The sequence below is a fragment of the Neoarius graeffei genome, chromosome 18 (assembly GCF_027579695.1).
Source record: "Neoarius graeffei isolate fNeoGra1 chromosome 18, fNeoGra1.pri, whole genome shotgun sequence".
NCBI lineage: Eukaryota > Metazoa > Chordata > Actinopteri > Siluriformes > Ariidae > Neoarius > Neoarius graeffei.
In genome coordinates, this window is record NC_083586.1 from 23,466,058 (window position 1) to 23,483,222 (window position 17,165).

Here is a 17,165-nt window from a genome sequence, read left to right on the forward strand (position 1 = left end):
CAACATAGGCTCCTGATTTTTTTCACCTTATTGAGATAAGTAGAAACGCTCTCAAAAAAAGCAATAAACAGAAAGGAAACTCTATCAGTGTTTGAACAGAAGACCTCACAAGTCTGACAAATCATTTTGGATGTCATTTTCAGAGCACCGTAACACCTTGTGGGAATGTGCGCAGATTTTTAAAATATTTTTTTCTTTATCCTCCATGATCCCTTCTTTTTAAAAACACCAATTTGGCTTGTCTTACTCGAATCTTTCTTTTTTATTTTCCACCCTGAACATGGGCAAAATGCACCATTGAGAGCAATATGCTTTCTATAATAGTCGGCCAGCCAATGGCAGCAAAAGTGCTTAAAAAAAACTTTTGATGGCAAAGTCTTGTTAAAAGTTGGCAACCATGCTAGAAGTTAGCAGCATGGACTAAGGTTTCAGAATCACCCGGTTGCCAACATGGAACTTGACCTTTAAGGTCAAATTTGAAGGTCAAAAGGTCAAAAACAATGCATTTTATGGTTAGTCTTTTTTGGGGGCCTTATATTCATGGAATTCTTTTTCAAATGTTGGCAACCATGCTAGAAGTTATCAATAAAGTCTAAGGTTCCAGAATCTAGTGGTTGCCAAAATCATATTTCAAATTTAAGGTGAAATTTGAAGGTAAAAAAGTAAAATAAATAAATTAAATGGGTGGTTCGTCCATTTTGGGGGGATCTATTTACATGCTATTCTTTTTTTAAAAGTTGGAAACTATGCTAGAAGTCATCAGTAGGGTCTGAAGTTCCAGACTTCAGTGGTTGCCAAAGTCATATTTGTACTTTAATGTCAAATTTGAAAATTAATAATAATAATAATAATAATAATAATAATAATAATAAAAAAAAACAGAAGCGAGGATGTTCTGATTCGTCTTTTTGTGGGGTTGTATTTTCATGGCATTCTTTTTAAAAGCTGGCAACCGTGTTATTAATTATCAGCAGGGTCTGAGGTTTCAGATTCCAGTGGTAATATAATATAATATAGGGGCGGCACGGTGGTGTAGTGGTTAGCGCTGTCGCCTCACAGCAAGAAGGTCCTGGGTTCGAGCCCCGGGGCTGGCGAGGGCCTTTCTGTGCGGAGTTTGCATGTTCTCCCCGTGTCCGCGTGGGTTTCCTCCGGGTGCTCCGGTTTCCCCCACAGTCCAAAGACATGCAGGTTAGGTTAACTGGTGACTCTAAATTGGCCGTAGGTGTGAATGTAAGTGTGAATGGTTGTCTGTGTCTATGTGTCAGCCCTGTGATGACCTGGCGACTTGTCCAGGGTGTACCCCGCCTTTCGCCCGTAGTCAGCTAGGATAGGCTCCAGCTTGCCTGCGACCCTGTAGAAGGATAAAGCGGCTTGAGATAATGAGATGAGATAATATAATATAATATATGCTCAAGACTTTATATTGGGATGCTTGATTTAGCTCATCATGGAGCGACTGTGGCCAGTCAGCCTTGGACATTCTGAAATGTATAATTCGAACTGGTTTTCGCCAAGACACATCATAGCTTATTAACATAAAATTAACTTAAACCGAATTTTAAATTTTCACCCTGGTCACCCAATTCACTTTATTCTTTTGTTTTATGTGAAGCACATTAAGCTGCCTGTATGAAATGTGCTATATAAATAAAATCTGCCTTGCCTTGGCTCACCAGCGACTTTGCTTTGGCCATCCAATTCACAGACTCCATAGAAAAATAATGACTTCTTATGTTTCTCATGTGAGCACAAGGTCAGATGATTATTGAGATGAAGCAATCTTGACATGTTACCGCCAACGAGTGATGCATTGGCATTGCATCTTGCACGTGCAAATCATCAGGCAAAGGTATGGCTGCAGTCTGACGAGGTAATGAAAGCCCTGAGGAGACAGGTGGTTGGAAAGTGGTAGACCAACACTTGGTGGCTGTGTGGCAAAGGAAGCCTCCAGTTCCACATAGTTGCTTAGAACTGATAACATGTGGTTGTAGAACCAAGTGTCGTACACATGCCTGCAGTTGCCTGAAGAATGGACAGCCCTGTATACCTGCATGTGGTTGTGATGCAGATGGATGTTTAAACACTGCAGGGATGGAACATGATAAGGATGAGACAACCTTTTTGCAATAACAGCAACAATAAGTGCAACGCTACACAACTACTACAAATACATAAAATTGAACATACTACAAAAATATGCAGTCTGTAATCACATTTGAATTTGAATTCTTGCCTTGAAATAAAGAAACAATCTGTTGACATACAGTCTTGTTATTCAGTCACTGTAGAAAACGTTTTGTGTTATTCATACCACAATAATAATGGCCATATAATTTCTAAATATACATACAACCCCGATTCCAAAAAAGTTGGGACAAAGTACAAATTGTAAATAAAAACGGAATGCAATGATGTGGAAGTTTCAAAATTCCATATTTTATTCAGAATAGAACATAGATGACATATCAAATGTTTAAACTGAGAAAATGTATCATTTAAAGAGAAAAATTAGGCGATTTTAAATTTCATGACAACAACACATCTCAAAAAAGTTGGGACAAGGCCATGTTTACCACTGTGAGACATCCCCTTTTCTCTTTACAACAGTCTGTAAACGTCTGGGGGCTGAGGAGACAAGTTGCTCAAGTTTAGGGATAGGAATGTTAACCCATTCTTGTCTAATGTAGGATTCTAGTTGCTCAACTGTCTTAGGTCTTTTTTGTCGTATCTTCTGTTTTATGATGCGCCAAATGTTTTCTATGAGTGAAAGATCTGGACTGCAGGCTGGCCAGTTCAGTACCCGGACCCTTCTTCTACGCAGCCATGATGCTGTAATTGATGCAGTATGTGGTTTGGCATTGTCATGCTGGAAAATGCAAGGTCTTCCCTGAAAGAGACGTCGTCTGGATGAGAGCACATGTTGCTCTAGAACCTGGATATACCTTTCAGCATTGATGGTGTCTTTACAGATGTGTAAGCTGCCCATGCCACACGCACTAATGCAACCCCATACCATCAGAGATGCAGGCTTCTGAACTGAGCGCTGATAACAACTTGGGTTGTCCTTCTCCTCTTTAGTCTGAATGACACGGCGTCCCTGATTTTCATAAAGAACTTCAAATTTTAATTCGTCTGACCACAGAACAGTTTTCCACTTTGCCACAGTCCATTTTAAATGAGCCTTGGCCCAGAGAAGACGTCGGTGCTTCTGGATCATGTTTAGATACGGCTTCTTCTTTGAACTATAGAGTTTTAGCTGGCAACGGCGGATGGCACGGTGAATTGTGTTCACAGATAATGTTCTCTGGAAATATTCCTGAGCCCATTTTGTGATTTCCAATACAGAAGCATGCCTGTATGTGATGCAGTGCCGTCTAAGGGCCCGAAGATCACGGGCACCCAGTATGGTTTTCCGGCCTTGACCCTTACGCACAGAGATTCTTCCCGATTCTCTGAATCTTTTGATGATATTATGCACTGTAGATGATGATATGTTCAAACTCTTGGCAGTTTTACACTGTCGAACTCCTTTCTGATATTGCTCCACTATTTGTCGGTGCAGAATTAGGGGGATTGGTGATCCTCTTCCCATCTTTACTTCTGAGAGCTGTTGCCACTCCAAGATGCTCTTTTTATACCCAGTCATGTTAATGACCTATTGCCAATTGACCTAATGAGTTGCAATTTGGTTCTCCAGCTGTTCCTTTTTTGTACCTTTAACTTTTCCAGCCTCTTATTGCCCCTGTCCCAACTTTTTTGAGATGTGTTACTGTCATGAAATTTCAAAATGTCTCACTTTCAACATTTGACATGTTGTCTATGTTCTATTGTGAATACAATATCAGTTTTTGAGATTCGTAAATTATTGCATTCCGTTTTTATTTACAATTTGTACTTTGTCCCAACTTTTTTGGAATTGGGGTTGTATTAATCCATATAATTCATCAATATATTTGAACTTCCTATCCCCCAGGTACTAATTATCCAATATCTATGGCAAACAATTTGTATTTTATGAAAGCACATCACAAAATAAAAAAAACAAAACTGATATTTGACCTCGGTTGACCTTTGGACCTCTATATTACACCTTAAAGGTCAAGTTCCATGTTGGCAACCGGGTGATTCTGAAATCTTAGTCCATGCTGATAACTTCTGGCATGGTTGCCAACTTTTAACAAAAAATGCCATCAAAAGGTTTTTTTAGGGTCTTGGCAGGCCGACTATAACATTAATGTAAAGAGTAAATAACCAAAGGCCAATTTTGCCCTGACATGATCACCTTAGAGCGCCCGTGCAGGGGTGGAGGGATCCTTTTCAATTTCAATGATTCAGTGATTTTAGGGGCACCTGTGGTTACTCTCAATATTGAGTCACTGAATCATTGAAATTGAAAAGGATCCCTCCACCCCTGCACGGGCGCTCTAAGGTGATCATGTCAGGGCAAAATTGGCCTTTGGTTATTTACTCTTTACATTAATGTTATAGAAAACATATTGCTCTCAATGGTGCATTTTGCCCATGTTCAGGATGGAAAATAAAAAAGAAAGATTCGAGTAAGACAAGCCAAATTGGTGTTTTTAAAAAGAAGGGATCATGGAGAATAAAGAAAAAAATATTTTAAAAATCTGCGCACATTCCCACAAGGTGTTAGTCTGGTTAACACCAGACCATATCACAAGTGAAATATGGTCTGGAATCCGCCTATTGAATTTCTCGTAGGGGAGGTGTGGTTTACGATTGTCAACGGCCGCTTATTGGACGTTGCGAATGTCTATCATTTGGCGTATACGTAGCCCATGGCCAATCATGGCAGTTGTACCCGGTGACGTAGTTAGAGCGACGAAGAGGCGAAGAAAGACTAACGCCAAACGCTGTTCTTTTTTTAAAACAAACTTTTGCTCTAAACTATTCAAAACAGTGTCTAAAGCTTGATCGAAAGTTTGGTTTGTATCGCTCGCCGCCATGTTAAATGTGATCCGTAAACAGTCCCAAATAAACTATAAGCTTCCGTTTGTCGAGTAGTACACGTCACCGTCTTTCCACCCCTCCCCACTCTCTGATTGGCTCCCTAACTCAGGCGAGCCTTTAGACCATAGTTTCCATGCTGTCTTTTCAGATCGGAACGATTCTGCAAAGCAGCATGGGATTTCCCAGGCTAACAAGGTGTTACGGTGCTCTGAAAATGACATCCAAAATGATTTGTCAGACTTGTGAGGTCTTCTGTTCAAACACTGATAGAGTTTCCTTTCCATTTATTGCTTTTTTTGAGAGCGTTTCTACTTATCTCAATAAGGGGAAAAAAATAAAGAGCCTATGTTGGGTAAAAATATGTCTTCTGAAGGCCTAAACAGAGCCCAGCCAAAAACTCCAATAAAATTTTGATCATCTTTGAGGGAGTGCTGTGACCATGCAGGATCATCCAGACCCAAAATGACAGTTTTGCTACGTACTATTCCTATTTATGTACCAGCATGCAAAATTTGAGCCTCCTACATGGTTTAGTTTTTGAGCTATGGGCTTGTGAACTTTGACAAAAAAAAAAAAAAGTCTGAACAAAACTGACCCCCCCCCCAGTAAAACTGGCTGTAACATGTATACATCTTACATTCAAATACATTTACAGTGTTTCTCCTAGGTAACATGGGTACATCTGGTGATTTTTTCAGAATTTTTTGAGACCTAAGTGCGCGGGCCCCGGTTGAATTGACGTGGAATGTCCCTCATGCGTTTGGGGGGAAGCCATGGCTCATACTGTTTACGTTAGCAGTTCCTCGGGAGATCATGCGTAAAAACACAGGGTGCCAGGTCCTTTACCTACACCGCACCAACTTTGTGGAACAGCCTTCCTCCTTGTCTCTGCGAAATTAAATAACTTTGTGTTTTAAACAGAAGTTAAAGATGCATTTGTTTACGCTGCATTTTGATTTCATTTATGAATTTTATTATTAGTGGCGGTACTACTTATTTTATCTTTTATTGGAGTTTATTTATAGTGGTGCTTGAAAGTTTGTGATCCCTTTAGAATTTTCTATATTTCTGCATAAATACGACCTACAACATCATCAGATTTTCACACAAGTCCTAAAAGTAGATAAAGAGAACCCAGTTAAACAAATGAGACAAAAATATTATACTTGGTCATTTATTTATTGAGGAAAATGATCCAATATTACATATCTGTGAGTGGCAAAAGTACGTGAACCTGTGCTTTCAGTATCTGGTGTGACCCCCTTGTGCAGCAATAACTGCAACTAAACGTTTGCGGTAACTGTTGATCAGTCCTGCACACTGGCTTGGAGGAATTTTAGCCCATTCCTCCGTACAGAACAGCTTCAACTCTGGGATGTTGGTGGGTTTCCTCACATGAACTGCTCGCTTCAGGTCCTTCCACGACATTTCGATTGGATTAAGGTCAGGACTTTGACTTGGCCATTCTAAAACATTAACTTTATTCTTCTTTAACTATTCTTTGGTAGAACGACTTGTGTGCTTAGGGTCGTTGTCTTGCTGCATGACCCACCTTCTCTTGAGATTCAGTTCATGGACAGATGTCCTGACATTTTCCTTTAGAATTCGCTGGTATAATTCAGAATTCATTGTTCCATCACTGATGGCAAGCTGTCCTGGCCCAGATGCAGCAAAACAGGCCCAAACCATGATACTACCACCACCATGTTTCGCAGATGGGATAAGGTTCTTATGCTGGAATGCAGTGGTTTCCTTTCTCCAAACATAACGCTTCTCATTTAAACCAAAAAGTTCTATTTTGGTCTCATCTGTCCACAAAACATTTTTCCAATAGCCTTCTGGCTTGTCCACGTGATCTTTAGCAAACTGCAGACGAGCAGCAATGTTCTTTTTGGAGAGCAGTGGCTTTCTCTTTGCAACCTTGCCATGCACACCATTGTTGTTCAGTGTTCTCCTGATGGTGGATGCGTGAACATTAACATTAACCAATGTGAGAGAGGCCTTCAGTTGCTTAGAAGTTACCCCAGGGTCCTTTGTGACCTCGCCAACTATTACACGCCTTGCTCTTGGAGTGATCTTTGTTGGACAACCACTCCTGGGGAGGGTAACAACGGTCTGACTGTGGATTGGTGGAGTCCAAACTCTTTAGAGATGGTTTTGTAACCTTTTCCAGCCTGATGAGCATCAACAACGCTTTTTCTGAGGTCCTCAGAAATCTCCTTTGTTCGTGCCATGATACACTTCCACAAACATGTGTTGTGAAGATCAGACTTTGATAGATCCCTGTTCTTTAAATAAAACAGGGTGCCCACTCACACCTGATTGTCATCCCACTGATTGAAAACACCTGACTCTAATTTCACCTTCAAATTAACTGCTAATCCTAGAGGTTCACATACTTTTGCCACTCACAGATATGTAATATTGGATCAGTTTCCTCAATAAATAAATGACCAAGTATAATATTTTTGTCTCATTTGTTTAACTGGGTTCTCTTTATCTACTTTTAGGACTTGTGTGAAAATCGAATGATGTTTTAGGTCATATTTATGCAGAAATATAGAAAATTCTAAAGGGTTCACAAACTTTCAAGCGCCACTGTATATATTTTTAGCTACTGTATTTTTTTAAAATAATTGGTTGTATTGATATTTATTTTTGACATTGTAAAGTGCTTTTGATCATTGTATGTAAATGGCTCTATACAAATTATTAAATTATTATGGCCAAATGGTAAGAGAAACAGCTTTGGGACCAAAAGGTTGCTGGTTCGATTCCCTGAACCAGCAGGACTGGCTCAAGTACCCTTGAACAAGGCACCTAACCCCCAACTGCTCTGGCAAGAGTGGTGCTGTACCTTGTGTCTGATCAGCCAGAGAAAAACTGATGATGTGATTAACAGTTTGGGCAAAACCCCAGCCATAACTAACTAACTTGACGTGTGCAAAAATGCGATGTTTTACCTCACACACTTCTTTTTTAGAAAAGGATATACAATCTGTATTAATGCACTTAGCTAGCTCACTAGCTTGATGTACATCATTATATTATGCTCGCTACGACTTTTCAGCCTCAGTTTGGTTTCTCGGTAACTAATGCCGCTTTTCCACTACCAACGCGGCTGAGTCGGGCTGAGCCGTGTGGTGCGGAGTTGGGCTGAGTCGAGCTGAGTGGGGCTGCTGGAGTTGCATTTCGACTACAACCGCGCTGAACCGTGCTGGCTGGAAGTGGGTGGACACATTGGGTGGAGTTAGCGAAAGTGGGTGGACGTCAGGTGATGTCGTTAGGCGGCGCAAACAGTGACATCAGTGATCTTTTAAGCGGTAGTCTCACGACCCGGATAGTAAACAATAAACATGGAGGACATGGAGTCGTTAGTGTTGCTGGTCTTGGTGCTGTGGCTTGTTGTCACCGACAACGCGGACAGATACTGGCAAGAGCGTATAGATGAGGCGAGGCGCATAAGGCTTCAGAAATTCTCGTAATTCGTAATTCTTCTTCTTCCGGGTTTACGGTGTTTACAGATCCCAGCGTGCTCGCGGGGCGTGTGTGGGCATGTGAGGACACTCCTCCTCACCAATCAGTGCACAGGGGAGTGTCTGCTCACGCCCCTAGCCCCACTCGGCTCAGTTTGGCTCGCTTCAGCCCCACTCCAAAACCGTGCGAGTTTTGGGTGCTAAGCAGGGCTGAAGCGAGCTGAGTCGTGCTGCTCTGAGGTAGTCGAAACGCGAGCCGTGTCAGGCTGAAGTGAGCTGAAAAAGGGTAGTGGAAAAGGGCCATAAATCACACAAGCAGAACTTTGAAATTTTCCCCATATGCTATGGATTAACTAATGAATTTATGACTAGAGCTAGCAAACAGGGCGGCACGGTGGTGTAGTGGTCAGCGCTGTCGCCTCACAGCAAGAAGGTCCTGGGTTCGAGCCCCGTGGCCGGCGAGGGCCTTTCTGTGTGGAGTTTGCATGTTCTCCCCGTGTCCGCGTGGGTTTCCTCCGGGTGCTCCGGTTTCCCCCACAGTCCAAAGACATGCAGGTTAGGTTAACTGGTGACTCTAAATTGAGCGTAGGTGTGAATGTGAGTGTGAATGGTTGTCTGTGTCTATGTGTCAGCCCTGTGATGACCTGGCAACTTGTCCAGGGTGTACCCCGCCTTTCGCCCGTAGTCAGCTGGGATAGGCTCCAGCTTGCCTGCGACCCTGTAGAACAGGATAAAGCGGCTACAGATAATAAGATGAGATAGCAAACAGAAACAAAAACCAAAGCTCTCACTTTTACACGCAGTCTGCTGTTCGACTCATACAGTACATCCAGCTTCAGGATCTCGATGTCTTTCGGGTAATATGTCTTCTGAGTACGAACCAGTTTCCCAGTCAATCCCGTCTCGGTGTCGTTAACAGCCACTAACGTGTACGATGGAAAATCTGGTGGATAAAAGCACCACGGGACGCCGGTCTTCTCATTTCCTGACTGTGTAAAGCAACAGTTTCTGGCGTGACACATATCCTCCGTCACCACAACGTCTCTCTCCGGATAGCAGTCAAACCTCCAGGATTCTGGAATAAGAGAGCAGGATTCTGGCTGCGTTCGGTTTTCCTGCACCACGCCCTTGCTGGGTGGAGCCACAGGAGACGGAGGGCGGTGGATTCCTACTGAAGAGCTACTATGCAGCCAAAGCACGGTTCCGAGTAACCAGACACCGAGGACAACAAGGATAAAGCCTCCGAGGGTCAACAGGGCAGCAGTGACAGAGCAGTGAGGCCTCCGGGCCAGCAGGGGGTGCTTTGCATCATCCACCGTCAGCTCACTGTCCTGTGAATCATCCTGAGGCTGCAGTAAGGGCACGCCAGAGAAGTGCAACTCCTCCGGGGTCAGTCTGTTATACGACACCATGGTGTGGAGCTGAAGCAGAGACACAGAAACAGAGTTAAAATCAGAACAACGTTTACACAACATTCAGCACAAACTGACAGGAATATGATGTGCTTGATAAAAAAAATATATATATATAATTTGTAATTGTTGTGATTTTTAATAAAACGCTGCATGTTTTTCCTAGACCGCCCCCAAGTGTCTGATTCCCTGCACTACATCACATATTCCCACATCTGTGCCTCATTGTCAGCTGCAGATGTGTTGAAAGTCATAGAAACACTCATAAGCAGGAAGAAGAGGAAGTCACAATCATATCCTCGTGTCATCGTGTTGCCACAGATGGTCACATGATCGCTGGATTATGATCCGCCTCCTGAGCGTCCCGTGATATAATCCACATGACTGATAGAAAGATTTCACAAACATGGATGTGAGTTAGGCTCAGGTTAAAGAACAGCTTCACCTCTGACTGGGACAGAGCGCTGACACTGGAGACTCCTTCCTTCCTTCCGTTAACGTTACACAAACACATTTCTCCTGACACAACACTTCACCACATCAACAACCACACACACTTTTAAGCCTCGGTCACAACCGGCTGTATGTGCTCCTACGGCCGGTCTACGTGCAAAAAACACAAGAAACGCACGGAGGGCGCGCGTGTGACGTGCTGATTTTCGAGCCGTAGACCGGCCGCAGAGGTTCTTTGTCGTGTCAAACAAACTCTACGGGCGCTTACGTTTTTTTCAGGTTGCAAGACAAACTTACGGCCAACGTGCGTCTTTCTCCATGAACAAAAAAAAAAAAAGCAGCGATTTGGGAAACGCCAAAAATCGCATGGCCAAAAAATCGTACGTCTGGTTGTGACTTAGGCTTAACCAATTTATTATTAATATACAAGCGCATTAATACAAACCTGTGATTTGCCTTGCAGCCGGAACTACTTTCAGAGCTGCTTTTATAGAAAATTAATCAACACCTTCTGACCAATCAGAATGCATTCTGTTGAGGGTCTGAAAGGTGAAGTGATGATGAATCTTCAGCAAAAAGGATCTCGTCCCTGTGTCCTCCTCACTATATAGCGAGGACGCCATTTTGTAGTGCTGTCCGAAACCTTAGTGAGGATTATTTACACCCTATATAGCGCACTCAAAGTATCCCACAATGCATCACGGAAAACAGTGTACAACCGATGGTCACTAACCAAGCAATATATCCCATCATGCATTGTGGTCGCACTGAAAGAAATCAAATTAAAAAAAGTCTCAAATTTGATTTAATAAAAGGCAGCGGCAAAGAAGAAAGTATTCAGCCTTGATTTAAAAGAACTGAAAGACGCAGCTACTTTCTATTGATTAATGTGGGAAATGCACTCAGTATAATATGGATTTATCACAAAAATACACACGCATATATATATATATATATATATATATATATATATATATATATATATATAAATAAATAAATAAATAATGTTATTTACCAGCTGGGAGGTCCGTTTCGTGAAATACCGTGACCGAGGTCTTGAAAGTACTGAGCGAGGCCCTCTGGGCCGAGGTCAGTATTCAAGGCTGAGGTCACGGTATTTCACCATACGGACCGACCTTAAGCTGGTAAATAATATATTTATTTTTTCTTTACCAAATTCTAACAGAAAACGAGAGCGCCCGAAAGGGAAAACCGAGCCGAGCCGCCATTTTGAATTCTCATTCACGGCTGTAATGCAAATTGCTTCCTCCTCGGTATACAAGTGCACTTCCATGGCAGGAAAACAACGACATTTTGCCGCCTATGTAGTCCCCTATTTATACAAATAGGAGTCATTCAGGATTCAGCCATGTTTTTGCGCGGCGTTAGCAAGTTACAGTTTTTAGCTTTCTCCTGAAATGTTTTCTTTTATTTCTTCTTCCTCAGGGTAGTAAAACTCGCTTTCGCTGTGAACACTGTCGTTATCGCTATCCATGCTGTAAAATTAATGCTATTCTACTGAGAAATGTGAAAATAAATATTGACCAAAAAAAAAAAAAATCATGACTTTGTTCGTTGTTGTGAACGAGCGAGTAATCTGTGGTTGGTAGAAGAGAGCAACTGGACTTGCTTGAAGATTCTTGAAAACGTTTCGCCTCTCATCCGAAAGGCTTCCTCAGTTCTGTCTGACTAATAGGGAGTATCAAGTATTTATCCTCTCATGGATCATCATAGAATCCGAATCAGAATGCTGATGGCTGCATTGTAGGTGGCTGATAAAAGATGTCATAGACACCCACCTCTGTTCACTGATGGTCGTTCCAGGTTGGCAAAAATGAACGATCCTCTCTGGCTAAGATGTCTGCCAGTTTTCTGGAAGTCCTCTCATACTCCCGCACCAGTCGAAGGGATCTCATCCCAAAGTGTGTAGAAACATATCTTCCAGAAAACTGGCAGACATCTTAGCCAGAGAGGATCGTTCATTTTTGCCAACCTGGAACGACCATCAGTGAACAGAGGTGGGTGTCTATGACATCTTTTATCAGCCACCTACAATGCAGCCATCAGCATTCTGATTCGGATTCTATGATGATCCATGAGAGGATAAATACTTGATACTCCCTATTAGTCAGACAGAACTGAAGAAGCCTTTCGGATGAGAAGCGAAACGTCTTCAAGAATCTTCAAGCAAGTCCAGTTGCTCTCTTCTACCAACCACAGATTACTATGTACCTGGATGACTGAGATTCTTCACAGGAACGAGCGAGTCGTTAAAGGTCCGTAACCGGGGTCTGGATTGTAGGATTCCGGGCCGCTCGCGAGCCAATCAGAGCGCAGGATTTGATGGAAACCAGACTGCGAAAAAAATAAATGCTCTTATTTTTTCACGGTCCGGTTTCCATCAAATCCTGCGCTCTGATTGGCTGGCGAGCGGGTCTGTATCCTACGATATGGTAGCCTGGGCCCGCCCATCCTAAGCGTGACGCAACACGAGGGCCTGTTGCGAGCTTAGTCTGGCCAGGCAAGCTATCTACAGCTCTTCCAAGCTCCCGAAAAATCGAGAGCCAATCAACTTTGAGCATCTCCAACGGCCCTGGGTAGAGGCGTGTTCAAGGCACTGACGTAGTAGAACTGCGACCGGAAGCCATAGATTGTTTACAGAATCTATGCCGGAAGCGCTTCATTCACTAGAAACATTACGAACATGGAGCAAGTTCTCATTGAAAACGGAGCAAAGAGCAGCCCTGGAGGTATTTATTGAAAGGAAGGCCGTTTTCGCCTTGCTCCCGACCGGCTTCGGTAAGAGTTTAATCTACCAGTTAGCCCCAGTGTTGCCAGATGAGAGTGACAGTTTCCAGCCCAGTCACAGTTTGAAACCCGCCCAATCCAATAAAATCCCGCCCAAAGGCTTAAGTTGCCAGATCTCAACGGTATTTGCGTTTATTAGTCTTAGGGCCCTGTCACACTATAGCATTTTGTTCGACGTTTGGTTGCGTTTTTAAAAATTTGAGAAACGCCGGGGAACGTCGACGTTCTTCAAATTAAGTTTCTAGGTCAACGATGTTGTAACGTTCTTGTAACGTTTGGGTAACGCTCAGCCAACGTTCCCTCAGTGTCAGGCGACGTTTGTGGTCCAAAATAGCAGCAAAACCTAGCGTTCTCATAGCGTCCACAGCGCTTTGATAGCGTTATCATAGCATTTGGGTAGCGTCTGCCTTGCGTCCAGGTAATGTTCTGGACGTTACACAGACGCTGGAAAAATTCAGAACGCTGACAGACGTTAGAAAGATGTTGAAAGAGCGTTACATGAGCGTTAAGAACGCTCGGCGAACGCTGACGAACGCTGAAAAACGTTGGCGACACGCTGGACAGACGTTCGATGGACGTTACACAGGCGTTAGGCAAGCGTTACCCAAGCGCTAGGCACGCGCTGGACACTCGACCCTGATGGGCCGGCGTCCGCCTAGCGTCCAGGGAACGTCCTGACTTTCGAGTAACGTTCGAGTAACGCCCGCAAACTTTCGTGTAACGTTCCTCTAACGTGTAAGTAGCGTTTTGATAGAACGTCCTGAATTTTTGTGCACACCAAAAACTATTTTTCACCCTCAGCGTTCGCCGACGTCCCTCGACGTTCCCCAACGTTTGCCGACGCTCGTCTAACTTTCTTGTAACTTTTTTCTAACGTTCTCGACGTTCCTCTGCGTTTCGCAACACGTTACTCGAACGCTGGTGAGAACGTCGTAGTGTGACAGGGCCCATACATGCGTAGGATCGCATAGGCTGATACTATCACCACTTACAAGAGAATATAAGCGTAAGAAAGAGAATGGAAGTCCGTGTGGCAGGGGAGAACAAGATAGTGCATACACGATACAAAAAAGTAGGCGCCACCCTCTTGTGGCCTTACTCGACACTGCAGAAATATCTAGACTGTTACAGATAGCAAATCACAGGCCATATGGAGACCATATTTACATGAACAGTCACTCTCCACCAGGGTGCTGAAAGACGCATGGCGCTACAGCTGTTAGTCTACAGTATGACAGCTAACATGGATCAAGAGCACACAACGCCGTGAGGTTTGGCACGTCGTTGAGGTGTGCTCTGCAACGAGCCCTGCTGTCGTCTGCTGGGACAGGCGCGATCCAGGTTTTTAATTCAGGGTCGGTCTCCCATTCCTTCCTGTAAAGTTTTTATATTTTCCCCACTTCGGCATGATGACTATTTCGCTACCAGAATACCAGCACAGAGCCCAGAACGACTAGGATACCAGAGTTGAGAGAGCGCGGGCTTCTGCGTCGGCGCACTACGCTAGTTTGTTGATGTGACGTCACGTTGTTATAGCGACTGAATAACTCACTGCAATGACCATAATACGAGTGAGTGATGTATACTGAATTTTGTATTTGTATTGTTTTTAAACCATAAAATAACGGTTTGTTGTGCAGTTTTCACAATATTAAAAAACCGCCAGTTGTTGGCAAAAGCAGCCCAAATTGTATATACCCGCCCAATGCATTTTTCCCCCGCCAGATGTAATCAAAAGTAGCCCAATTGGGCGGAAAACCGCCCAATCTGGCAACACTGGTTAGCCCCCAGTTTCCGTCGCGTCGCATACGTCAGAGGAAAGAGTGATGTGATTGGTTTAAGCTTCGTCACAGCCTTTTCTGGCTTCGACCAGTAGCAAACTGAGGCATTTCAGGGAGGCGGGTCAACCACGGGCTCTGGGAAACGGTTGGGCTGAATATCTTGGCCAGACCAATAGCTCGGAGAGCTTTGCAGTCGCGTTAGTCAGGCTACCGATATGGACCTCTGGCGACTCGCTCGTTCACAATAACAACGAACAAAGTAGCGATTTTTGTCAACATTTATTTTCGCATTTCTCAGTAGAATAGCATTAATTTTACAGCATCGATAGTGATAACGACAGTGTTCACAGCGAAAGCGAGTTTTACTACCCTGAGGAAGAAGAAATAAAAGAAAACATTTCAGGAGAAAGCTAAAAACTGTAGCTTGCTAACGCCAAGCAAAAACATGGCTGAATCCTGAATGACTCCTATTTGTATAAATAGGGGACTACATAGGCGGCAAAATGTAGTTGTTTTCCTGTCATGGAAGTGCACTTGTATACCGAGGAGGAAGCAATTTGCATTACAGCCGTGAATGAGGATTCAAAATGGCGGCTCGGCTCAGTTTTCCCTTTCGGGCGCTCTCGTTTTCTGTTAGAATTTGCTAAAGAAAAAAATTAATATATTATTTACCAGCTTAAGGTCGGTCCGTATGGTGGAATACTGACCTCGGTCACGGTATTTCACGATACGGACCGACCTTAAGCTGGTAAACATATGTATTTATTATTTTGAAAACCCAGCAGCCGGCTGATCTGGTACGTTTTAATTGTGCGACAGTAATAACGTAAATAAAAGCTTTTTTTTTTTTTTTTTTTAACCAATGAGCTCACTATATAGTCCTCTATACAGTAATCCCCTATATAGGGAGTAGGGGAGGAGTGAGTGATTTCGGACACAGCGTTTGGCTTTTTAGATGGGAGAGTCGACTCTTAAGGTTCGCCTATAAGATTCGGTTCAGGGAGTCGACTCGTTTGTGAACTACACATCACATCCGCCTGGATAAGAATGTTTAAGGCTAATTTCTCTCATTATAGGGCCTAATTATAGATATACGTTTACCGTCATGAATTTTAACATCTTTTATTTTGTGATTTAAGACGCTGAGGTCCATCTTTGCTGATGGTTTCGGTTCCTGTCACGAAAACGATTCACTTTAGCACCGCAGCTAGCTAGTTATTAACCAACATGTGAACTGTAGACTTCAGTTAAAATTACAAAATACAAGTCTTAACATTTAATACTCCAAAAACGAATCGATAAAAAGGAATATTTATGTGATATTAAGGTGAAAAAGTCGTTCAGAGTCAGTGTAAACTAATCAGAGCTGCAGGATAGCTTCTTGTTAGCTGTCCTTTTATTGATTGATACTGACTGGCTATGTGAAGATACAGATTTGAAAACATTGTGTTCATCCTTTCACTCTTTTCCAGAAATAATCCGCTAAACGTGTGTGAAGTTGATTTAACGCTCAGATATATTACTACTGCAAGAAAGACAGCCATCTCACATTATACACTTATTTCCATTTATATTAAAATAGAAATGATACCTTCTGACTGAAGAAAAAGAGCTGACAGACATTACATGCCGGAGAGAAGTTGTTGTTGTTATTATTCCCAGGAGTTTGGCCTCTGAATACCGCAGCACTGATCCTGTGAGATCAGGTGTAGGTGTGTTCACACCCGCAGCTTCTACACTCCTCCTGCGCACATTCATGTCTGATGCAGTAGCTGAGAGAACGTTGTTTTGCCTTTACAGTCTTTTTGTTACCTGTACATTCATGCACAGTGAAATTCCTCCTCTGCATTTAACCCCTTGGCTGCCACCCATTATTAATTGTAATGTGCCGGGCATGTAGGACAAAAATAGGTCAAAATTGGGATATTTTAATAATCTTTCTCTAACTTGTTCAGAACCAGAGGCGATTCTAGGGTCTGGTGGGGCCCCAAGCAGAAATCCCCCCCACCCCACACAACAGAAATTCACTAGGACAAACTCTTTTTTTTTTTTTAATAAAACATCAACAAATTCTAAGCAATATAGTTTTTTTTATTTCACAAGTTACAAATTGTGAAGTTACGAACACATGCAGTTCAATAAATCAACAACAAATTGTGAACAGTAATGTTTTTTTATTTCACACGCTACAAAAAATGAAGTTACAAAAAGTTACAAATAGATGTCAGCATTTTCATAAATGTTTCATAAAAACAACAATTTGT

At 42.8% G+C, this 17,165-nt stretch overlaps 1 protein-coding gene across 1 annotated transcript in view; it reads right to left on the reverse strand.

The window, feature by feature from the left end:
- Positions 1-16,662, reverse strand: part of gaa2 (alpha glucosidase 2) — a 63,415-nt gene extending 46,753 nt beyond the window's left edge. The window contains exons 1-2 of the mRNA XM_060898573.1: positions 16,493-16,662; positions 9,239-9,868 (exon numbers count right to left, since the gene is read on the reverse strand). Of these exons, the coding sequence (XP_060754556.1) occupies positions 9,239-9,859 (621 nt within the window). The 5' untranslated portion in view covers positions 9,860-9,868; positions 16,493-16,662. The remainder of the gene's footprint in view (positions 1-9,238; positions 9,869-16,492) is intronic.
- Between the last annotated feature and the right edge of the window lie 503 nt (positions 16,663-17,165).